General features: G+C 55.0%; 2 protein-coding genes across 2 annotated transcripts; both read left to right on the forward strand.

Moving 5' to 3' along the window:
* Window positions 1-1,461: 1,461 nt before the first annotated feature.
* Window positions 1,462-16,171, forward strand: NEK8 (NIMA related kinase 8). The gene is made up of 15 exons (XM_012449349.3): window positions 1,462-1,532; window positions 7,119-7,324; window positions 7,571-7,803; window positions 8,033-8,164; window positions 8,634-8,842; window positions 9,002-9,063; window positions 9,146-9,327; window positions 9,426-9,576; window positions 9,974-10,050; window positions 10,392-10,509; window positions 13,009-13,159; window positions 13,364-13,527; window positions 13,620-13,778; window positions 13,951-14,109; window positions 14,493-16,171. The coding sequence occupies exons 1-15, from the start codon at window positions 1,486-1,488 to the stop codon at window positions 14,519-14,521; spliced, it is 2,079 nt and encodes a 692-aa protein (XP_012304772.1). The 5' UTR covers window positions 1,462-1,485; the 3' UTR covers window positions 14,522-16,171.
* A 584-nt stretch (window positions 16,172-16,755) lies between these two features.
* On the forward strand, window positions 16,756-23,717 carry TRAF4 (TNF receptor associated factor 4). The gene is made up of 7 exons (XM_012449348.2): window positions 16,756-17,000; window positions 19,995-20,046; window positions 20,623-20,727; window positions 20,797-20,958; window positions 21,043-21,204; window positions 21,305-21,460; window positions 21,740-23,717. Exons 1-7 carry the CDS (start codon window positions 16,858-16,860, stop codon window positions 22,370-22,372), a joined length of 1,413 nt encoding a protein of 470 aa, XP_012304771.1. The 5' UTR covers window positions 16,756-16,857; the 3' UTR covers window positions 22,373-23,717.

The raw sequence follows: 23,717 nt of genomic DNA on the forward strand, positions 1-23,717 counted from the left end.
GTCCCAGCTGCTACTCGAGAGGCTGAGGCAGGAAAATGGTTTGAACCTGGGAGGCGGAGGTTGCAGTGAGCCAAGACAGCGTCGTTGCACTCCAGCCTGGCGACAGAGGGAGACTCCGTCTCAAAAAAAAAAAAAAAGAGAGAGAGCGAGATGGAGTTTCCCTCTGTCGCCCAGGCTGGAGTGTGCAATGGTGCGATCTCTACTCACTGCAATCTCCGCCTCCCGGGTTCAAGCGATTTTCCTGCCTCAGCCTCGTGAGTAGCTGGGATTACAGGCACGCGCCACCAGACCCAACTAATTTTTGTATTTTTAGTAGAGATGAGGTTTCACCATGTTGGCCAGGAACACCATGTTGGCCTTAAACTTCTGACCTTAGGTGATCCGCCCGCCTAGGCCTCCCATAGTGCTGGGATTACAGGCGTGAGCCACTGCGCCCAGTCGAATACTAATTTTTTTTTTTTTTTTAATAGAGATGGGGTTTTTCTCCATGTTGGCCAGGCTGGTTTCGAACTCCTGACCTCAGGTGATCCGCCCACCTCGGCCTCCCAAAGTGCTGGGATTACAGGCGTGAGCCACCGCGCCCGGCCGAATACTAAATTTTTGAAGAGTTCCCACAGAGCAGGAGCCACGGAGAACCTGGAATTAACCTCACTTCCGGTCAAGAGCTTCGCTGGGCAAGCTAACCAGCCCCCTGCCTCTGGGCTTCTGCCTTGAACTCATCCCGGAGAAACCGCGGTCTTTCGGGTAGTAATCCACCTCCCCCCGATGCTTTCGGGTAGTAATCCACCTCCGTCCCCGTCTTGCCCCGTGGCGTTCACGCTAGATGAGCACTGAAGGCAAATTACCCCCCTGCAGCGCGCGTGTGTGAAGGAGGAGTTGAGAGTGCTGACGAGCGCGGTGCTCACTAGTCGGGATGGCCTGAGACCGTGTCGCGTCCTCCCCAGGTGAATCAACTTACACAGCTCGGGACTTCCCCCGTCCCTCCCTAGGCAAACACGAAACTAGCTCAGCTGCCTTCTGCCGGGAGCGCTGGTCTCGGTCGTTTTGGTAGTGTTTATCGTTTGCGTGCCAAGGAGAATCCGCTTTCTCCTGAGACAGCGTCACTTGTGGGCAAAGAGAGGGTCAATCCTCGCTTCCCACCCCCGCCTGGCCTGTGGGGTGCAACTCTTGGGAGCGCGACTTCCTTTTAGTCTAACAAGCTTTACAAAGGCTGGGTATGTGTGTGGAAGGGGCGGATACCGTCCGGGGCGCGCCCTATTTTCTTGCCCTATTCCTTGGACCCTGCGTGGGGCAGGGTCGTGAGGGGAAAAATGACGGCGTGTCGCAAGTGCAGTGCACGGCCACGAACACCGACGCGGAGCTGAACTCACACCTAGCGCGCTGGCTCCGCCCCGCAAGCAGCTCGCCGCGAAGGGGCGGGGCCCAGAGTGGGCAGGTCCGCGCACGCGCCGCGTAGGGGACGGAAGTGAAACTCTAAGAAATGAGATGGAGAAGTACGAGCGGATCCGAGTGGTGGGGAGAGGTGCCTTTGGGTGAGCCAGGGTTCTGGGGGAGGAACTGCTAGGGCAGAGGGAAAATGAGCCCCAATTCTGCCCTCGAAGTCGCCGCCTGCCTAGCCCCGCCCCAAGGCGTGAGCGCCACTCTGGGCAGCCCCGCCCAAGCTTCCGGTCCCTGTCTCTCGGGGAGACTCCGCCTCTATGGAGGCCACTCCCCTGACAAGCCCATTGCCCCGCCCACTGATTCTTCACTCGTTTGTTCAACAAATATTGAGTGCCAGCTATGTATGTCAGGCTTTGGACACTGGGTGTACAGTTAGAACCGGAACAAGCGTAGTCTTTTCTCTCTTGGAGCTTACTGATTATAGGAAAATTATACAATAAACAAAACATTATGAATTACGAAGTTATAGCAGTTATGAAGGGTTATTAACAGGTTATAAGGATAGAGTACATTACCAGGGAGAATACTTATATGAGATGGTCTAGGAAGAATTCTCTAAGAAGGGAGATTTATTTATTTATTTATTATTTATTTATTTATTTATTTTTGAGACAGAGTTTCGTTCCTATTACCCAGGCTGAAGTGCAATGGCGCGATCTCGGCTCACGGCAACCTCTGCCTCCTGGGTTCAGGCAATTCTCCTGCCTCAGCCTCCTGAGTAGCTGGGATTACAGGCACGCGCCACCATGCCCAGCTAATTTTTTGTTTTTAGTAGAGACGGGGTTTCACCATGTTGACCAGGATGGTCTCGATCTCTTGACCTCGTGATCCACCCGCCTCGGCCTCCCAAAGTGCTGGGATTACAGGCGTGAGCCACCGCGACCGGCCTTTATTATTTATTTATTTATTTATTTTCTAAGATGGGGTTTCACCATGTTGGTCAGGCTGATCTTGAACTCCTGACCTCAGGTGATCCGCCCGCCTTGGCTTCCAAAGTGCTTGGATTACAGGCGTGAGCCACCACACCCAGTCAGTGAGATTTATTTATTTTATTTTATTTTTATTTTTATTTTTGAGACGGAGTTTCGCTCTTGTTACCCAGGCTAGAGTGCAATGGCGCGATCTCGGCTCACCGCAACCTCCGCCTCCCAAGTTCAAGCTATTCTCCTGCCTCAGCCTCCCGAGTAGCTGGGACTACAGGCGCGCGCCACCGTGCCCAGCTAATTTTTGTATTTTTAGTAGAGACGGGGTTTCATCATGTTGACCAGGATGGTCTCGATCTCTTGACCTCGTGATCCACCTGCCTCGGCCTCCCAAAGTGCTTGGATTATAGGCGTGAGCCACCGCACCCAGCCTGATGAGATTTATTTATTCATTTATTTTTGAGACAGAGTCTCCCTCTGTCACTCAGGCTGGAGTGCAGTGGCACGATCTCAGCACACTGCAACTGCTGCCTCCCAGGTTCAAGCAATTGTCATGTCTCAGCCTCCCGAGTAGCTGGGATTACAGGCGTGCACCACCACGCCTGGCTAAATTTTGGGGATTTTTTTGTATACACAGGGTTTCGCCATGTTGGCCAGGCTGGTCTCGAACTCCTGAACTCAGGTGATCCGCCCACCCCGGCCTCTCGAAGTTCTGGGATTACAGGCATAAGCCACCATGCTAGGCCAAAAGTGAGATTTAAAGCCAAGACTTGGGGAATGAGGATCAGCAGTCTGAAGGTGAAGAGAGAGCTTTTCAGAGAGAGGAAATAGTATATGTGAAATTTCTCACATGGGAACGGAGAAAAAGACTAGTATAGTTGGAATGTAGTGGGCAAGGTAGAGAATGGTATAAAATCTAATTGTTGAGGGCAGGGACTAGATTATGGCCTGGTAACCTGAGGTAAAAGGGTTCATTTGCCACGATGGGTTTTTTTGTTTTGTTTTTTTTTGTTTTTTTTTTGGTTTTTCCTTTTTTTGAGACAGAGTCTTGCGCTGTCGCCTAGGCTCAAATGCAGTACCACGATCTCAGTTCACTGTAACCTCTGACTCCCAGGTTCAAGCAATTCTCCTGCCTCAGCCTCCCGAGTAGCTGGTATTACAGGCACATACCACAATGCCCCGCTAATATTTTTTTTGAGACGAAGTCTCACTCTGTCCACCAGGCTGGAGTGAAGTGGTGTGATCTCGGCTCACTGCAACCTCCGCCTCCCAGGTTCAAGCAATTCTCTTGCCTCAGCCTCCCAAGTAGCTGGGACTACAGATGTGTGCCACCATATCCAGCTAATTTTTCTATTTTAATAGAGACGGGGTTTTCACTGTGTTGGCCAAGCTGGTCTCGGACTCCTGACCTCTGGTGATCCACCCACCTCGGCCTCCCAAAGTGCTGGGATTACAGGAGTGAGCCACCACGCCTGGCCCACCACTAAGGGTTTTAAAGGGGGAGAAAGATCCTGAGACTTGGCAGAATTTTTTGAAAAGGGGCAGGGTACAGTGGCTCACAGCCATAATCCTAGCACTTTGGGAGGGCCAAGGTGGGCAATTGCTTGAGCTAAGGAGTTAGAAACCACCGTGGGCAACACAGTGAGTCCCCCTTTCCACAAAAAGTACAAAAATTAGCCAGGCGTGGTGGCATTGTCATGTGCCCATAGTCCCAGATACTCAGGAGGCTGAGGTGGGAGGATCACTTGAGCATGGTAGGTGGAGGCTGTAGTAAGCTGAGATCGGACCACTGCACTTCAGTCTAGGTGACAGAGACCCTAAAAAAAAAAAAGTACAAGAGAAAAAGAGAGAAAGAAAAGAAGGAGGGATAGGCATGGGAGCTCACACCTGTAATCCCAGCACTTTGGGAGGCCAAAGCAGGTGGATCACCTGAGGTCAAGAGAGCTACCCACTTTTGACCAGTCTGGCCAACACAGTGAAAACTTCGTCTCTACTAAAAACACAAAAATTAGCTGGGCATGGTGGCGGGCGCCTTGTAATCGCAGTTACTTGAGAGACTGAGGCAGGAGAATCACTTGAACCTGGGAGGCAGAGGTTACAGTGAGCCGAGACTGTGCCATTGCACTCCAGGCTCGGCAACAAGAGTGAAACTCTGTCTAAAAAAAAAAAGGAAAGAAAAGTAGAAAGAGGAATGGTCTGATAGGATTTTTAAAAGGCATTCTGGGGATGAGCATGGTAGCTCATGCCTATAATGCCAGCACTTTTGGAGGCTGAGGTGGGAGGATCACTTGAGGCCAGGAGTTCAAGACCAACCTGGCCAATATAGTGAGACCCCATATGTATAAAAAAAGAAAAATAAATTTAAAATGAATAAAATGTCATTTTAGTTGCCATGTGGAATTTAGATTTGAGGGTGACAGGCATGAAAGGGACTATTTTAGAGACTTGTACATTATCTTAGGCAAGAAATGATGACTATAGGGTAAGGGCTGTAGAAGGTACAGAGAATTGATCGATTTACAGTATTTCAGAGGTAGAGATGGGATTTGGTGATGTGTTTGTGTGAGATGGAGGAAAGATTCTAGAGTGATTTTCTTTTATTTTTTTTTAAAGAGACGAGGTTTCACTATGTTGGCCAGGCTGGTCTCAAACTCCTGACTTCATGATCCGCCTATCTCGGCCTCCCAAAGTGCTGTGATTACAGGTGTGAGCCACCACGCCTGGCCTCTTTTTTCTTTTCTTTTTTTTCTTCCTTGAGACAGAGTCTCACTGTGTTACACAGGCTGGAGTGCAGTGGCACGATCTCGGCTCACTGCAACCTCCGCCTCCCAGGTTCAAGCAATTCTCCTGCCTCAGCCTCCCAAGTAGCTGGGATTACAGGTGCCTGCCACCATGCCTGGCTAATTTTTGTATTTTGGGTAGAGATGAGGTTTCACCACGTTGGCCAGGCTGATTGCAAACTCCTGACCTCAAGTGATCTGCCTGCCTCGTCCTCCCAAAGTGTTGGGATTATAGGTGTGAGCCACCACTCCCCGCCTAGGGTGATTTTCAAATGTCTTTTTTTGTTGTTGTTTTGTTTTCAGACTGTCTCACTTGGTCACCCAGGCTGGAGTACAGTGGCGTGATCATGGCTAACTGTAGCTTTAATGTCCCAGGCTCAAATGATCCTCCCATCTCAGCCTCCAGAGCAGCTGGCACCACAGAAGCCACCCTGCGCAGCTAATATTTTTTTTTTTTTTTGAGACGGAGTTTAGCTCTTTTTACCCAGGCTGGAGTGCAATGGCGCGATCTCGGCTCACCGCAACCTCCGCCTCCTGGGTTCAGGCAATTCTCCTGCCTCAGCCTCCTGAGTAGCTGGGACTACAGGCACACGCCACCATGCCCAGCTAATTTTTGTATTTTTAGTAGAGACAGGGTTTCACCTTGTTGACCAGGATGGTCTCGATCTCTTGACCTCGTGATCCACCCGCCTTGGCCTCCCAAAGTGCTGGGATTATAGGCGTGAGCCACCACGCCCGGCCTTCAGCTAATTTTTTTTGGAGAGACTGGGTTTCACCATGTTGCCCAGGCTGATCTTGAATGCCTGGACTCAAGTGATCCATGCCTTGGCCTTCCAAAGTGTTGAGCCACTTGGCCCTGCCTCAGGTGTCTGATTTGAGCAGTTTCTGATTTTAATAACTGGCAGATTGTGGTATAATTTACCAAGATGGAAGAGACTGAGCCAGGAAAGGTCTGGAGGCAGGAATCAAGAGTTTTATTTTGAATTTGTTAAAATTTAGGATGATGTGAGCCATTCAAGTGGATATCTGAGTCTGGGGCACAGAAGAGAAGTCTGAGCTAGAGGTAAAAATGGGAGACTTAGATCAGCTTATACTCCATTCATTCAGCAAATGCTTATTGACCACCTATTGTGTGCTAAATATTGGGCTGTGTGCTAAATATTGGGCTTTGCACTGGGAATATTGTGGTGAACCAGAATATTGTAGTGCCTGCTTTTATGGACACCGACCACAGAGTTGAAATAAAATAATATGAAAAGCTTCTATTCATTGAGCATTTTCTTTGTGCTGGCCACTGCGCTCAGTGCCTTAATGCATTTTCTCATTTGATCCTCTCAACAACCCTGTGAGGCCCATTTTATTTTCAAGACAATGATGTCACATAATGTATCAAACCAGATAGCTAGTAAGAGGAGGAGCCCAGATTTGAACCCAGGCAGTCTGCAGGAACTTAGAGATCAAGACTACCTTTACCTCACTGTGCCTGTGGTGAAACTGAAGTCCCACACAGCTTGTAATCAGTTCTCACTGTTCCCAAGCTCAGCGTTCTGTGCACTTGTTTAGATGATCTCTTAGTCTAGAACCCTCTTCTTCTTTTTTCTTTTTTTGAGATGAATTCTCACTCTGTCGCCCAGGCTGGAGTGCAGTGGTGCAATCTGCACCTCCCGAGTTCAAGCGATTCTCCTGCCTCAGCCTCCCAAGTAACTGGGACAACAGTTGCGTGCCACCACGCCTGGCTAATTTTTTATATTTTTAGTAAAAACAGGTTTTTACCATATTGGCTAGGCTGGTCTTGAACTCCTGAACTCATGATCCACCCGCCTTGGCCTCCCAAAGTGGTAGGATTACAGGCCTGAGCCACTGCGCCCGGCCTAGAACCCTCTTCTAAGAGACATCAGTCACCAGACTGCCCTGCCCTGCCTGATATGTGCCTGGAGGCTCAGCTGGTACCTGTCCCTGTTCTCCATATCCCTAGGATTGTGCACCTATGCCTACGAAAGGCTGACCAGAAGCTGGTGATCATCAAGCAGATCCCAGTGGAACAGATGACCAAGGACGAGCGGCAGGCAGCCCAGAATGAGTGCCAGGTCCTCAAGCTGCTCAACCACCCCAATGTCATTGAGTATTATGAGAACTTCCTGGAAGACAAAGCCCTCATGATCGCCATGGAATATGCACCAGGTGGGCCAGCCTCTTTATAGTGGCCTGGTTGGAGGGGCCTCTTACCTCTGGAAAAGGCAGACATAGATCACCTAGCTTCCCTCCTTGTAATGGGCATGGCCAAGGGTCAGAGTTCTGGTCCCAGTGATCTGCCCCTGGCTGGCCCCTTGTCCTCTCTAGTCCCAGTGCTCTGTTCCATACATAAAAAGAGAGGGGTTGTCCTAGGTTTGAGAAAGCCTGGATCTTGACTAGTCCCTTGGGCCGCAGGCGGCACCCTGGCTGAGTTCATCCAAAAGCGCTGCAATTCCCTGCTGGAGGAGGAGACCATCCTGCACTTCTTCGTGCAGATCCTGCTTGCACTGCATCATGTGCACACCCACCTCATCCTGCACCGAGACCTCAAGACCCAGAACATCCTTCTTGACAAACACCGCATGGTCGTCAAGATCGGGGATTTCGGCATCTCCAAGATCCTTAGCAGCAAGAGCAAGGCCTACACGGTGCCTGGGCATGGAGGGGACCTCCAGGGTGCTAGAAGTCTTGAGGGCCAGGGCCTAACCTGCCTCCTCGCCTCCCCTTAAAAAACCCTTGGCCCTTTGGCCCCTGTTTGGGTGGTCCTGCAGGAGGAAGCCCCTTGGCTTGCCTTGAGAAGAAGCTGTCCCCAAGTGGGCTCATGTGCAGAGCCCCTGGTCTTCCTGCAGGGCTGTGATTCCAGCTTCCCTCCTGCAGGTGGTGGGTACCCCATGCTACATCTCCCCTGAGCTGTGCGAGGGCAAGCCCTATAATCAGAAGAGTGACATCTGGGCCCTGGGCTGTGTCCTCTACGAGCTGGCCAGCCTCAAGAGGGCTTTCGAGGCTGCGGTGAGTGTACGCACCCTCCAGGGGACAACTGGGAAATCTCCCGCTTCCCTCAGCAGCCCTGGCTCCAGCCACCTAGGGTTTCTCCTCTGGCTGAGTCATGTCTCTCCCTTTTCAGATTACCCCAGGGAAGAGCTATGGCTATGCCTCAGACTATGGATTTCTAAGAGTAGCTCTTGCCTCCCATTAGACCAAGGGCTCCTGAGGGCAGGGCTGTGGCTCTCCCAAGGGACCCTCCCAAGAGTAAGACTTGAGTTTTCCCAGTGTCCTGGGGTTTCTGAGGACATAGCTACAGCTCCCTTGTCAGACTAGGGATCACTGAAAGCCAGGTTGGACTCCCCTAGCAGTCTGGGAGTCACCTCATCAGACTGAAGTCTCCTGAGGGCAAAGCTGTTATCCCAGGAGACCAGGGGTTGGGGTTGGGGGGGCGCTGCCCTTACTTCGCCAACTTCCCAACCTGATGCCCTCACAGAACCTGCCAGCCCTGGTGCTGAAGATCATGAGTGGCACCTTTGCACCCATCTCTGACCGGTACAGCCCCGAGCTGCGCCAGCTGGTCCTGAGTCTACTCAGCCTGGAGCCTGCCCAGCGGCCACCACTCAGCCACATCATGGCACAACCCCTCTGCATCCGTGCCCTCCTCAACCTCCACACCGACGTGGGCAGCGTCCGCATGCGGAGGCCTGTGCAGGGAGAGCGAGCGGTCCTGGGCGGCAGGGTGTGGGCACCCAGTGGGAGCACAGGGGGCCTGGGGCAGAGGGGTAACTGGGTGAGTCCTCCCTCCCTGCAGGTAGGAATGTCAGGAGAGTCTTTGTCCTTAGGCCCCCATCTGTCCCGCAGGGTGGAGAAGTCTGTGACCCCCGGCAGCACAGGGAGCAGGACCACCAGTGTCCACTGCAGAGGTAAGTGGGAAGAGGCCGTCAGTCCCCGTGGACGCCACACCATTCACATCAGTTTAATAGTCCCCATGCACTGTACCCACAGGTGTCCCCCGGGGACCTGTGAGGCCAGCCATCCCACCACCACTGTCGTCAGTGTACACCTGGGGTGGCGGGCTGGGCACCCCGCTGCGGCTGCCAATGCTCAACACAGAGGTGGTCCAGGTGGCAGCTGGGCGCACGCAGAAAGCCGGCGTCACACGCTCTGGGCGTCTCATTCTGTGGGAGGTGAGCAGGCCGGTGGGGAAGTGGCCTGGACGGGTGGAAGTGTAGGTCCACAGCAGGGTTGGGGTGCTCAGGCGCTGCCCATCCTCCCGCCCCTGCAGGCCCCACCCCTAGGTGCAGGTGGAGGCACCCTCCTTCCTGGGGCAGTGGAGCAGCCACAGCCCCAGTTCATCTCGCGCTTCCTGGAGGGCCAGTCGGGCGTGACCATCAAGCACGTGGCCTGCGGGGACTTCTTCACTGCCTGCCTGACTGGTGAGCCGTTGGACCTACCTTGGGGGGACCTTCTATAAGGCCCCACAGAGCACCTTCTCTCTTCTCTTGCAAACCATGCACTTAATGAATGCCTCCACTAGTCATCAAGCTATTGCTTCTTTCTAGTAACTATTGAGGAGATTTCTTTACACAACCTCCTTGATCCTACTGACAGGCCTGCCAAGGCAGTTATAGTATCTCATTTGACAAGTGGGGACATTAAGGCTCAGAGAGGGTGTCTACATTTGAAGAGACTCCTATCCTTTCTCTCTTCCTATCCCATCTTTCCAACCCTAGTCCCCAACTTTATTTTGTTGCTGTAACCCGCTGGTGGACAGGGCTATCTGGAATGACTGCTTAACTTCTCTTCCTTCTTCCTCACGGCCCTTCTCCCCAGACCGAGGCATCATCATGACCTTTGGCAGCGGCAGCAATGGGTGCCTAGGCCACGGCAGCCTCACTGACATCAGCCAGGTGGGTATCACACGTACCCTGGGGAGGGGGAAGTTAGGGGATGGTGGGGAGCCCACATCTGAGAGCTGACACCAGATTGGGGACGGGGGAGTTCCCAGCAGCCACAGGTTCCTGTAGCTTCCCGGCTGCACCTGCTCTACGCCGCCTACATGGGGGGAAGTACAGAAAGACCAGGCTGCCCCAGTGGTTGCCCACTTGGCAGTGTGTGTGGCTAGAGTTAAAGACACAGCCACCTCCGGAGAATGTGCAGCCTCCAGCTTTGTCCCTACAGCGGGTGTTGAGGCCAGATGGCTAGTCCTAGACCCTTTGCCCAGTCTCTCCTTACTTCCTCTCCTCTTTAGCCCACCATTGTGGAGGCCTTGCTGGGCTATGAGATGGTGCAGGTGGCCTGTGGGGCCTCTCACGTGCTGGCCTTGTCCACTGAGCGAGAACTATTTGCCTGGGGCCGTGGAGACGGGGGTAAGCTCCAGCCTCTAGTCTTATCTCACAGTATCCTCAGCCACGACTTGTTGCCCTTCATACTCACCTTCCATCCCACAGCCCATTCTCTCCTCCCTCTTTTCTCTCAAATTCTCTTCATTCATTCAGCACATCTTTATTTTTTTATTTTTATTTTTATTTTTTTTTGAAATGGAGTTTCGCTCTTACCCAGGCTGGAGTGCAATGGCGCCATCTCGGCTCACCGCAACTTCCACCTCCTGGGTTCAGGCAGTTCTCCTGTCTTAGCCTCCTGAGTAGCTGGGATTACAGGCACGCGCCACTATGCCCAGCTAATTTTTTGTATTTTTAGTAGAGACGGGGTTTCACCATGTTGACCAGGATGGTCTCGATCTCTTGACCTCGTGATCCACCTGCCTTGGATTACAGGCGTGAGCCATCACGCCCAGCCAGCAAATCTTTATTTCACACCAACTGTGTGCACACCCTGTGCTGGTGATGAGATGAGATGCATATGTGGCTTCCTTCAGGTGTTTATGATGTAATGAAGGAAATTTCATTCATCTACGTTTTTTTTTTTTTGAGACAGAATCTCGCTTCTTCACCCAGGCTGGAGCGCAGTAGCACAATCTCGGCTCACTGCAACATCTGCCACCTGGGTTCAAGCGATTCTCTGCCTCAGCCTCCCAAGTAGCTGGGATTATAGGTGCCTGTGACCATGCCCGACTAATTTTTGTATTTTTAGTAGAGACAGGGTTTCACCATCTTGGCCAGATTGGTCTCAAATTCCTGACCTTGTGATCCACCCGCCTCGGCCTCCCAAAGTGCTGGGATTACAGGTGTGAGCCACTGCACCCGGCCATCTACCTGTTTTTATTTTTATTATTTATTTATTTATTTATTTAATATAAAGACGGGTTTCACCATGTTGGTCAGGCTGGTCTTGAACTCCTGACCTCAGGTGATCCGCCGGCCTTGGTTCCAAAGTGCTTGGATTACAGGTGTGAGCCACCACGCCCGGCCATACCTATTTTTATTGAGGTCCCTTTGGGTCAGGCATCAGGGTGGGCACTGAAACTAGAGATGACATTGATGGGTTCCTGTCTTCCTGGAGGACTCAGTCTAGTGGGGGAAAGATGACATCTCCAGCATACAGAGAACAGATAGCATCAGGGCTACATACCAGGTACAGAGGTGTGGAACTCGGTGAACAGTCATGTCAACTGGAGGAGAGAGATGGCACCTGAACAGAGCTTTAAAGGAGGATTTTGGCCAGGTGCGGTGGCTCACACCTATAATCCCAGCACTTTGGGAGGCTGAGGCAGGCAGATCACCTGAGGTCAGAAGTTCGAGACCAGCCTGGCCAACATGGAGAAACCTCATCTCTACTAAAAATACAAAAAATTAGCCAGGCATGGTGGTGGATGTCTGTAATCTCAGCTACTTAGGAGGCTAAGGCAGGAGAATCACTTGAACCCAGGAGCTAGAGGTTGCAGCGAGCTGAGATCTTGCCATTGCACTCCAGCCTGGGTGACAGAGTGAGACTCGGTCTCAAAAAATAAAAATAAAAAATAGGCTGGGCATGGTGGCTCACACCTGTAATCTCAGCACTTTGGGAGTCTGAGGCAGGCAGATCATGAGGTCATGAGATCGAGACCATCCTGGCCAACATGGTGAAACCCCGTCTCTACTAAAAATAAAAAATAAAAAATAATTAGCTGGGCATGGTGGCACATGCCTGTAATCCCAGCTGCTCTGGAGGCTGAGGCAGGAGAATCACTTGAACCAGGGAGTTGGAGGTTGCAGTGAGCCGAGATCATGCCATTGCACTCCAGCTTGGCAACAGAGCTAGACTGTCTCAAAAGAAGAAAGAAAGAAAGAAAGAAGAAAAAGAAAGAAAAGAAAGAAGAAAGAAAGAAAGAGAAAGAAAGAAAGAAAGAAAAAGAAAGAAAGAAAGAAAGAAAGAAAGAAAGGCGGGCCGGGTGCAGTGGCTCACGCCTGTAATCCCAGCACTTTGGGAGGCCGAGGCGGGTGGATCACGAGGTCAAGAGATCGAGACCATCCTGGTCAACATGGTGAAACCCAGTCTCTACTAAAAATACAAAAAATTAGCTGGGCATGGTGGTGCGTGCCTGTAATCCCAGCTACTCAGGAGGCTGAGGCAGGAGAATTACCTGAACCCAGAAGGTGGAGGTTGCGGTGAGCCGAGATGGCGCCATTGCACTCCAGCCTGGGTAAAAAGAGCGAAACTCCATCTCAAAAAAAAAAAAAGAAGAAAAAGAAAGAAAGGAAGAAAGGAAGAAAGGAAGGAAGGAAGGAAGGAAGGAGGGAAGGAAGGGAAAGAAAGAGAAAGAAAGAAAGAAAAAAGGAGGATTTCAACCAGCAGAAGGGCCTAGGAAAGGCATTTTGGGCTGAGAGAACAGAAAACTCATGCTGTTCCCTCCCCTCAGTGGGCCCTCCTCATCCTGGCATCACCCCTGCTAAAGCTCAAATTAACCCCTTCTGAGTTTCTTCTTATAGGGAGACTGGGACTAGGCACCAGGGAGTCCCACAGCTGCCCCCAGCAGGTGCCCATGCCCCCGGGACATGAAGCTCAGCGAGTTGTATGTGGCATCGACTCCTCCATGATCCTCACTGTGCCTGGCCAAGCCCTGGCCTGTGGAAGCAACAGGTGACTAGGTCATCGGGATGACTAACCTGCCCCCGGCTCTCCTTGGCTGCCAGTGCTCTGTCCATCATTGCCTACCTCTCACCGAAGACCAGAATTGAGGGGGCTGAGGGTGCTATTGGTTCAACCCAGGGTGGGATCTGTCTTTTGGTGCACCAGCTCCTGCCCAAAGTGTCAGTTGGATTTAGCTTCTGGCTCTGCTCTCAGGTTCAACAAGCTAGGCCTGGACCATCTCTCCATGGGGGAGGAGCCTGTTCCCCACCAGCAGGTGGAGGAAGCCCTGAGCTTCACACCACTAGGCTCTGCACCCCTGGACCAGGAGCCCCTGCTGAGTGTAGACCTGGGCACTGCTCACTCAGCTGCTGTGACTGGTAAGCAGGACTTGGGTCAGGAGGCCAGAGGGGAACTCACGGTCTCTTTGGTACCCTGTTGAAGCACTCCTTTTCTTCCTCTCCCCCGACAGCCTTGGGTGATTGCTACACTTTTGGCAGCAATCAGCATGGGCAGTTGGGCACCAATGCTCGCCGGGGCAGCCGGGCACCCTGTAAGGTCCAAGGCCTTGAGGGCATCAAGATGGCAGCGGTAGCCTGTGGGGATGCCTTCACTGTAGCTATTGGGGCAGGTGAGGACTGAGTATGGTGGGGACAGACAGTGCCCTGAGCAGTAGGGGGTTTTGCTGCTCAGGACCACTGGACTCAGCAGCCTCCTGGGGGCCATCCTGGCAATGTGGGAGGGGAGCTGCTGCTCGGGCCGTGCCCGCTTCCCACCTCCTTCCTGGGGATTCTTCCTGGCAGAGGGTGAAGTGTACTCTTGGGGCAAAGGGGCCCGAGGTCGACTGGGAAGGAGGGATGAGGATACCGGATTCCCTCGGCCAGTGCAACTGGATGAGACACACCCTTACACGGTGACTTCCTTGTCCTGTTGCCATGGAAACACCCTCCTGGCTGTTCGCCGTGAGTTGTAACTTTTCCCACCTCACCACACAGCCCAGCCCTCCCCACACTTTCATCCCCAGTGTTCACAGATGCCCATATCACCAAAAGCATCTTTAGCCCCTAGATAAAAGAAAGCAGAAGCTACAGGTAAAAAGCTTGAAGCTTCCTGCCTGGGGTGGGCAAGGCAGGTGCTTCTGGGGCCTCATCAAAGGGCTGCCTGCACTGCTCCCCAGGGTTCACATGCTTTCCTTCTCCTACTCCTGAGTCCAGTTGATGTTGAACCTCTTTTTCTGGCCTATCAGGGTCCACAGTCCAGGGCCCACTGGGAATGGGAGGTGAGTGATGATTTCTGGAGGCACTGCCCTCGGAAGCTGCAACGGTTTCTCTTCATTACCTTACAGCGGTCACAGATGAGCCAGTCCCCCCGTGAGGCACCTGGATACACCTCTGGACCACCCTCATATTGCTTTTCCTCTGAATGTTCTGAAAAACGCAGGTGCCCAAGGCATGACTCCCAGCTGTCTCCTGGATTATGTCATCAGTGGGGGTGTCGGGGCTGGTGAAATCCCTGCTCTGCTTTTGGCCTTGGACATGGAAACCTCAACCACTTTGTTCTCCGACCACCTTTGCCCTTCCTACCCTTTCTTCCCTTCAGTCAGTGTCCCCAGGGTCCAGTCTGGCTAGAGTTAGAAGGCAGACCCAGACTTTGGAAGCAGGGTGGCCTCCAGAGCCTTGCCATAAAAAGACTGAAGGCAGCTATAGCTCTTCCTCCACCACACAGACCCTACCCTTTCCCCTAGCCCAGTTAGAAAATAAGTCTGGACCAGGGGTGGTGGCTGACACCTGCAGTTCCAGTGCTTTGAGAGGCCAAGGCAGTTGAGGATCCCTTGTGGCCAGGAGTTGGAGACCAGCCTGGGGACCATAGAGAGACTGCTGTCTCCACCAAAAAAAAAAAAAGAACGACAACAAAATAAGGCCAAGTGTGGTGGCTCATGCCTGTAATCCCAGCACTTTGGGAGGCTGAGGTGGGCGGATCACTTGAGGTCAGGAGTTTGAGGCCAGCCAGGCCAACATGGTGAAACTCTGTCTCTACTAAAAATACAAAAATTGGGCTCAAGCCTGTAATCCAAGCACTTTGGAGGCCAAGGCGGGTGGATCACCTGAGGTCGGGAGTTCAAGACCAGCCTTACCAACACGGTGAAACCCCGTCTTAAAAAAAAAAAATCTGGTCCATTAAAATTCTCATTATAGGTTCTTTAAAAAAAAAAAAAAAAGGGCCGGGCGCGGTGGCTCACGCCTATAATCCCAGCACTTTGGGAGGCCGAGGCGGGTGGATCACGAGGTCAAGAGATCAAGACCATCCTGGTCAGCAAGGTGAAACCCCGTTTCTACTAAAAATACAAAAAATTAGCTGGGCATGGTGGCGCGTGCCTGTAATCCCAGCTACTCAGGAGGCTGAGGCAGGAGAATTGCCTGAACCCAGGAGGCGGAGGTTGCGGTGAGCCGAGATCGCGCCATTGCACTCCAGCCTGGATAACAAGAGCGAAACTCCATTTCAAAAAAAAAAAAAAAAATTAGCTGGGCGCGATGGCGGGTGCCAATTATCCCAGCTACTCTGGAGGCTAAGGCAGGAGAATTCCTTGAACCCGGGAGACGAAGGTTGCAGTGAGTCGAGATCACACCACTGCACTCCAGTCTGGGTAACAGATCAAGACTCCCTCTCAAACGTCCTTGGTGCTCACGGGGAGTCTGTCTCCATGCTTTGGAGCAGGGCAAGCCAGGGCCTGCCAGGACTGGCCATTAGGCCTGCCTAGCTTCTGTATAGCCTGGGGCACGGGGGTCCCAGGGAGTGCTGCCACTTCCCCCACACTTTCAGTCTGAGGCAGGGATTTGCTCGACGTTTGCTGGCCTCCCTTCCCCAGCGGGAGGGCAAGAGCCACTAAGTATCTGCTGCAGAAAAGATTAGCGCTGGGGGGGTTGTCCCTCACCCCATGCCTTTCCCCAGAAACGGGAGAAAGGGTAGCTGGTGGGACCAGACTGGTTTCCCAGAGGACAGGAAGTAGCGCCAATAAAAATTTCAGCTGCCTGCCTGGAGTGTGGTGTCTTCAGGGGTGGGAGTGGCGATCAGGCACCCCAGGACTGGGCTGGGCCGGACCTCGGTTGCAGGGCTGCGGCCAAGGGAGGAATGTGGGCGCAGCCGGAGGCTGGGGCCGAGTTCCTCTGGCCCAGCGCCCAGTCCAGCCTCCCGCCTCAGCTGGGCTCCCCGGAGCTGGTTGCCGGGCTTCGGCTGCCTAGCACCTGGAAGCTGGGGCCCCGGTCCCGGGTGGCTCACAGCCCCGGAGGCCGAGCTGTTGCCTCTGAAGAAAAAAACCTTTGCGGCGCGGCCCTTCCCTTTTTCCGACCCGCACTCTCCAGGGGCCCTCCGTCCCAACCTAGCGCCAGGCCCCGCCCGCTCTGGGGAGAAGCGGAGCTGCGATCTCTCTCCCCCAGGGGAAAGAAAACCCCCTCTCCCGTGGGAGGGCGAGACTGGCAGTCAACCGACCCGAAAGCCTTGCACTCGGGGGTGGGCGGGGCCGCACGGACGCGCATTAGGACCGCGCGGCCGCTGCCCCGCCCTCTCTTCCGGCGGGCGGGCTCCAGAGCCGGGCCCTGGCTGCGGCCGCCAGTCGGCGCCGCCCGGAGCCCGGAGCGCGGCTCCAGCGAGGCGCGGGCTGTGGGGCCGCCGCGTGCCCGGCTCCGCTTGCCCGTGCCGGCCACTCGCCCGCCATGCCCGGCTTCGACTACAAATTCCTGGAGAAGCCCAAGCGACGGCTGCTGTGCCCACTGTGCGGGAAGCCCATGCGCGAGCCTGTGCAGGTTTCCACCTGCGGCCACCGCTTCTGCGACACCTGCCTGCAGGAGTTCCTCAGGTGCGGACTGTAGAGCCGGAGCTGGAGCCGGAGCCGGCGGGAGCGGGGCGGGGTGGGGCGGGGGGCGCCGCCTGGGGAGGGGCTCGAGCTCGGGGCACGCCGGGTCTTTGTCTGCGCCGCGACCCTGTGACCTCAGGGGCGCCCCGTGACGTCAGGGGGAAGGGAGCGGTGACGTCAAGCCCCGAGGGAGGACCCCCGCAGGAATCCGAGGGGTCCGGGTCCACCTGCCCGGCCCCGGGCGGAAGACCTCGGCGCCTTCGCGCGGGGCGGGGAGGGGAAGAAGCCCTTCCCCTTCACCTGAGAGCCGGCGCGGCCTCAGCCTTGAACTTTGAATCTTGGGGGAAGAGGACAGAACCTGCTCCGGCGCGGCACTTTGAGCCTCCGGAGCTTTCCCTCATCTAACCTCTCCCGATTCTTCGAACGTTCAGAGAACGGAGCTATTGTTCTCCCATTTCACAGATGAGGAAACGAGATTCAAAGAAAGGCTGCGACTTGCCCAGGGTCACACAGTTACTTAAAGGCTTAACCGGGATTTAAGCTCAGGCTGCTGTGAGCACACAATGGAGGAAGGACTGAATCCTGCCCCGAACCCGGACCCCTCTAGGCGGCTCCCTTCTCTCCCCGGGGCTGGAGTAGGGCGGGTGGGCCATAAGTCGTGAAGGAGGGGGTCGCACTCGTTGTTGTTACTGAACTCCCGCTGCCCTCTCAGGTCAGCCCTTGGCTCTTGGGCATCCATCAAGTTTCTGGGCGCTCTGTGGTGTCTAGAATCTCCTGGCCATGCAGGGAACCTTTCAGGCCCGGGTGTGGAAAGCAGGGTGAAGGAGCCCCGACTCCTCCGGAGGTCATGTCCCAGAGCGCCAGAGGAGGCTGGGTCGGCCACTGCCTGGCCGTTTGCGGAGCCGAGGGGACCGAGGGCACGGCAGGGAGAGCACCTCTGGGGCTTCTGCCTTAAGTGCTCCCTCTTTCCGTACCTCCCTCCCTCGCTCGGTCCTCCGCAGCTCCCACTGGCAGAAATCTCAGCAGGCCCTTTGTTTTCTGTTCCCCACAGCCGGGGCCGGCTCCTGCCCTCACATACGCTCCCGCACAAGCTGCAGGACTGCCCCCTCCTCCCTGGCCTCTCCCTCCCCCTCCCCCCGGCAGTGTACACATTTACACTCCTACAGACACAGTCCCATTGTCTCCGCCACGGCTCTTCCCCGGCCCTCTGGGTTCCAGATGAGGCCAGCTGAGCCCCCCTATCCCTCGACAGCTGACCCACCCTGACTGCCTCGGGGAAGGAGCAGGGGAGGGGGCTGGCAGGCCCGATTCCTTCTACCACTTTCTTGGCCCCTCTCTGCCCCTCCCCCTCCCGGAAATCCCCTCTTCCTCTCCCACTCCCACAGCCCCTCCCCCCATCCTGTCTTCTTCCCTGGGCCTGGGCCTCCACTGCACATCCTGGAGCAGCCTCTGCTCTGCCTCTCCCCCCATCTCCCAGCGCCTGAGCTGTGTTGCTGAGGCTTCTGAAGGGGAGAGGTGGTTGGGCGGGCACTACTCCTCACCCTCACCCGCCACGAAACAAGCACAAGTGAGGGTGTCCACAGCCCTGGCTGGGCCCCAAGCTGCAGGCTAAGCGTCTGCCTGAAGCCTAGGGACTTACCTCCATCCCCTCCCTGTCTCCAAAACCACTAAGTCAGCACATTCTTGAAGCAGCCAAGTGGACCCCTTTCCCTCTGGGCCCACCCCTCTTTTCCCACTCCTGCCTGAGCTGTTAGGTTGGCCCAGGAAGACTGGTTGCCCTGTGGGCAGACACACCCCTTCAGTGCCTGCGCTGCTTGTATTGTCCTTGGCATTGGTAGTGGGGTCAGTGGTAGTGGGGTCAAGGGGAGGAGGTGGGTGCTAGAAATCCTTGGGGCAGCTGGGGCCTGGACTGCCCAGACCCTGGAGAGTGCCTCTAGAACTGGGCTGCCATTTGGGCTCTGCTTCTGCCTTGCTCCCTGCCTGCCTCCCACCTACCTGACTCAGACCTGCCAGGAATTCCCTGCCCCAGGGCCTTCAGTCCTGCTGGGTGAGCTCTTGCTCTGCCTCAGCCCTGCCAGGCATGTGTGACTGGTCGTGGCTGGGGTCAGCAAGGGTGTGTTGACAGAAAGAAGCATGCCAACAGGCTCCTTGGGTGCTGACAACCAGGTGGGAATCGGTGCAAGAAAAGGCGGGCAGCCTGCAGGAGGGGAGCGTCACCAGGCTTCAGAAGCCCACTGAGCAGTGCCCAGAGTCTTAGCTGTGCTTGCCTGGACATTTTCCCTTACCCCAGCTTCTCTTCCTGTGTGTGTGGTTTAGTAGAGCCTGTTGGAGCTGTGGAGTCAGACACACATAGCCAGGTGCTGCTTTACGTGTAAGCTGTTTCATCTGTAAAATGGGGGCATTCCACCCTTTCTCAGAGGCAGGTGGCAAGGGCTGGGTGGGAGTGTAAACAAGTGCCAGCGAGCATACCTTTCCTCCCCTTTCCCATGGGAGACACACCCTTAAAGGAGCAGGGTTGGGTGAGGTGGCCACAAGCTGACCTTTGCCCTGGTCTTGGCAGGGGACCTTCCTGGGGACTGGGCAGCCCTGGCAGGCCCTTAATCTCTGCCCATCCCTGTTCCCCCTCCCAATCAGCTTTCAGCCCAGCCAATGTAAACTAACCTGGGGGGAGGGGGTGACTGTGCAGCCTCTTCCTTTCCCAGTCCAGCTGCCATTCTGGGGGAGGGGGTGCCAGCTGCCACCTGTTGGCCAAGTCCTGACTCAGGCAGCTGTCTGTGCCTCCACTAGGCCCAGACCCTCCTTCCCAGGACAAGGGCTAGGGTCTTCTGGGATACTGGAGAAGTGGAGCCCCTAGGGCCTTTGCTTGCCCTTTTGTCTCACCTGGGCTGGTTGGGAACCGGTCAGGTGAGGGAAGGAGGCTGCCCTGGTGGAGGGGGTGGAGCCAGGCCTCCCTTTCCCCTAATGAGAAGCCTTGACCCTGCCCCTCCCCCCTTTCAGTGAAGGAGTCTTCAAGTGCCCTGAGGACCAGCTTCCTCTGGACTATGCCAAGGTGAGTCCACACTGCCAGGAAGAAGGCCAAGCACAGTCTGTTGCCCTTGGAGGCTAGAGGTGCTGGGAGCCAGTGGGCTCAGGGCCAGTGTCAACCAAGAGCCTGGGGATGGTGCGCCCCTACAAAGGTAGCCTGTTCCCTCCCACCAGGCCAGTTTGCAAACGAGGGCCATGTTTGCCCTGGAGGGCAGGCACAATGCCCAGCCTGTAGGGGTGCACAGAGCTGCTCTGTGCCCGCAAGAAGTGCTCCCTCCCCTTCCAGTGGCAGGCCAGACCTGTGGCTGAGGGCCAGTATCCCTCCACCAGGGGGAAGGAAGCAGAGCCTGGGGGACAGCCTGGGATTGAGCAGGTTGATTGGCTCCCTCTTCAAAGGAAGTGTCCTGTGTAGGCATGTTAGGACCCAGCATCAGAGCAGATGCTGCCTGCTATGCCCTGCATCCCTGGACACAGAGGGGCAAAGAGCCCCAGAGAGTCTGTTACAGGCTCCAAGGTACAGCCAGCCCAGCTGGGGCTGGGGGTGTGCAATGGGCACTGCAGTCGGCTCTCACCCTGGCCAGTTCCCCGTCCCCACCCCCAGATCTACCCAGACCCGGAGCTGGAAGTACAAGTATTGGGCCTGCCTATCCGCTGCATCCACAGTGAGGAGGGCTGCCGCTGGAGTGGGCCGCTACGTCATCTACAGGTGAGGCTCTGATGGGAGGGCTGGCACCACCTCTCCCTTGGCAGGCACTAACGGCAGCCTTCCCACCAGGGCCACCTGAATACCTGCAGCTTCAACGTAGTTCCCTGCCCTAATCGCTGCCCCATGAAGCTGAGCCGCCGTGATCTACCTGCACACTTGCAGCATGACTGCCCCAAGCGGCGCCTCAAGTGCGAGTTTTGTGGCTGTGACTTCAGTGGGGAGGCCTATGAGGTGGGTGGGGTCTGACTGAGTGTGGAGGAGGGGTACCTGATGGCCTAGGCATCCCTTGACTCAGCACCTCTGACATTTCCACAGAGCCACGAGGGCATGTGCCCCCAAGAGAGTGTCTACTGTGAGAATAAGTGTGGTGCCCGCATGATGCGGCGGCTGCTGGCTCAGCATGCCACCTCGGAGTGCCCCAAGCGCACTCAGCCTTGCACCTACTGCACTAAGGAGTTCGTTTTTGACACCATCCAGGTGAGGCCCTTCCTGAGCAGGGCAGGTGACAGGGAGCTTGCAGGGCAGGTGACAGAGAGCCAGGCTATTGACTACTACTTCTCTGCCTCTGTGGCCCCAGAGCCACCAGTACCAGTGCCCAAGGCTGCCTGTTCCCTGCCCCAACCAGTGTGGTGTGGGCACTGTGGCTCGGGAGGACCTGCCAGGCCATCTGAAGGACAGCTGTAGTACCGCCCTGGTGCTATGCCCATTCAAAGACTCCGGCTGCAAGCACAGGGTGAGATACCCCTTCTCCTTCTGTCAGCCCCTTTTTGCCCTTGAAGCCCTAGACGGAGGCTTGGCTTCCTGATGCCACTTAGGCCTTGGTGGTCCCTGCTGTGCTTCTCTGAAGCCATCAGTCCCCTCTGCTGGCCAGCTCCAGCCTCTTCCTAACACCCTCTATCTTCCTCACATAGAGCTGGGTGCCTGCTACCCTGTACCCACTCTTCTCTCCCCTGCACCTTCCCCTATTAATAACTCTTCTCCCTTCCCCTATGGCCTGGGGCTTTGCCAACAGTGCCCTAAGCTCGCAATGGCACGGCATGTGGAGGAGAGTGTGAAGCCACATCTGGCCATGATGTGTGCCCTGGTGAGCCGGCAACGCCAGGAGCTGCAGGAGCTTCGGCGAGAGCTGGAGGAGCTATCAGTGGGCAGTGATGGCGTGCTCATCTGGAAGATTGGCAGCTATGGGCGACGGCTGCAGGAGGCCAAGGCCAAGCCCAACCTTGAATGCTTCAGCCCAGCCTTCTACACACATAAGTATGGTTACAAGCTGCAGGTGTCTGCATTCCTCAATGGCAACGGCAGTGGCGAGGGCACACACCTCTCACTGTACATTCGCGTGCTGCCTGGCGCCTTTGACAATCTCCTTGAGTGGCCCTTTGCCCGCCGTGTCACCTTCTCCCTGCTGGATCAGAGCGACCCTGGGCTGGCTAAACCACAGCACGTCACCGAGACCTTCCACCCTGACCCCAACTGGAAGAATTTCCAGAAGCCAGGCACTTGGCGGGGCTCCCTGGATGAGAGTTCTCTGGGCTTTGGTTATCCCAAATTCATCTCCCATCAGGACATCCGAAAGCGAAACTATGTGCGGGATGATGCAGTCTTCATCCGAGCCGCTGTTGAACTGCCCCGGAAGATCCTCAGCTGAGTGCAGGCGGGGCTCAAGGGGAAAGGAGGATGGGGCAGACCTGAGTCAGGCACTGTTGAACTTGGAGAGGGGGCCGGACCCCCGTCCAAGGCTTCTGCCTAGATTCTGTTACCCCATTCTTCCTCCCTGAACCACCACCCTCAGGTGCCTCCAATCGGTGCTTCAGCCCTGGCCCCTGTGGGGAACAGGTCTTGGGGTCATCAAGGGCTGGAAACAAGTGACCCCAGGGCCTGTCTCTCTTCTTGGGTAGGGCAGACATGCCTTGGTGCCGGGTCACACTCTACCCGGACTGAGGTGCCTGCTCAGGTGCTATGTCCCAAGAGCCATAGGGGGGTGGGAGTGGAGGATGGAGGAAGGGTACTTCAAAATCTGTCTTGAGATCTGATTTTTTTCCCCTTTCCCTAGCTGTGCACCCTCTGGTTATTTATTTCCTTAGTGCCAGGAGGGCGCAGCAGGGGAGCCCTGATTTTTAATAAATCCGGAATTGTATTTATTAATTTGCTTTCAGCCTGACTTACCTGGGTTGGTTAGGGCCCTGGGAGGTTCAACACAACTGAAGGCAAAGAAGGGACCATAAGAGAAGGGCCGCTGCCTGGGTCTGTCCCCAGGATCCATCTGCCCTGTTGACTCGCCCTCTGGTGGACGCCCAGGGAACTGCATTGGGCTTTGTGTGGAAGACAGGGCCCTGCCACTGCCCTCTGGCGATTAAATGCGGGAGGTGCATGGCCTGCCGTTTCATAAGGCTGGAGTCCCTGGTCAGTCCCACCAGACTAGTGCCTCTGCCCTAGGCAGGTCTTTTTTGGTCTAATGATAATAGGACCGACCCTGCTAAGCACTTGAGGTGCATTGTTTCATTGAAAACAACTGTCAAGTGAAATGCCTTTTATCACAACTGGCTTAGTGGGCTCTAGAGAAGAGTTAATGAGACAATGCATGTTCCTGGCCCAGAGTAAGTGCTTAGTGAATGCTTTCTAACTCCGAGCCCCAGCCCACATCCAGTGACTGACTGGATGTTGAGCAAAGGGGCCTTCAAGATGTTCAAGGCACTTGGTTTTCTCATCAGCTTTTCTTATGGGCCTAGTGGGTGCTTGTGATTATCCGTATTTCACTGATGAAATACCAACAGAGGAGTGAATTCACTTACTGATTCCTCTGAGGGTTTGGGCAGGGCCTGGATTCTGTTTTAAACCCTAGTAGTTGTAGCTCCCTCTAATTTTGGCAATAGGTGTGGATCCTTGTGCTTGCTTCTGGCAAGTTTCTCAGCTACATAGGGCCTCCATTACCTACACGTGAAAGCCTGCTCACCTCCCAGACTTGTTGTAAAGATTAAATGAACTGGTTAGAA

This window comes from Aotus nancymaae, unplaced genomic scaffold (genome assembly GCF_030222135.1).
Source record: "Aotus nancymaae isolate 86718 unplaced genomic scaffold, 86718_ANA_hifiasm-v0.15.2.pri h1tg000072l, whole genome shotgun sequence".
Classification (NCBI taxonomy): Eukaryota; Metazoa; Chordata; class Mammalia; order Primates; family Aotidae; genus Aotus; species Aotus nancymaae.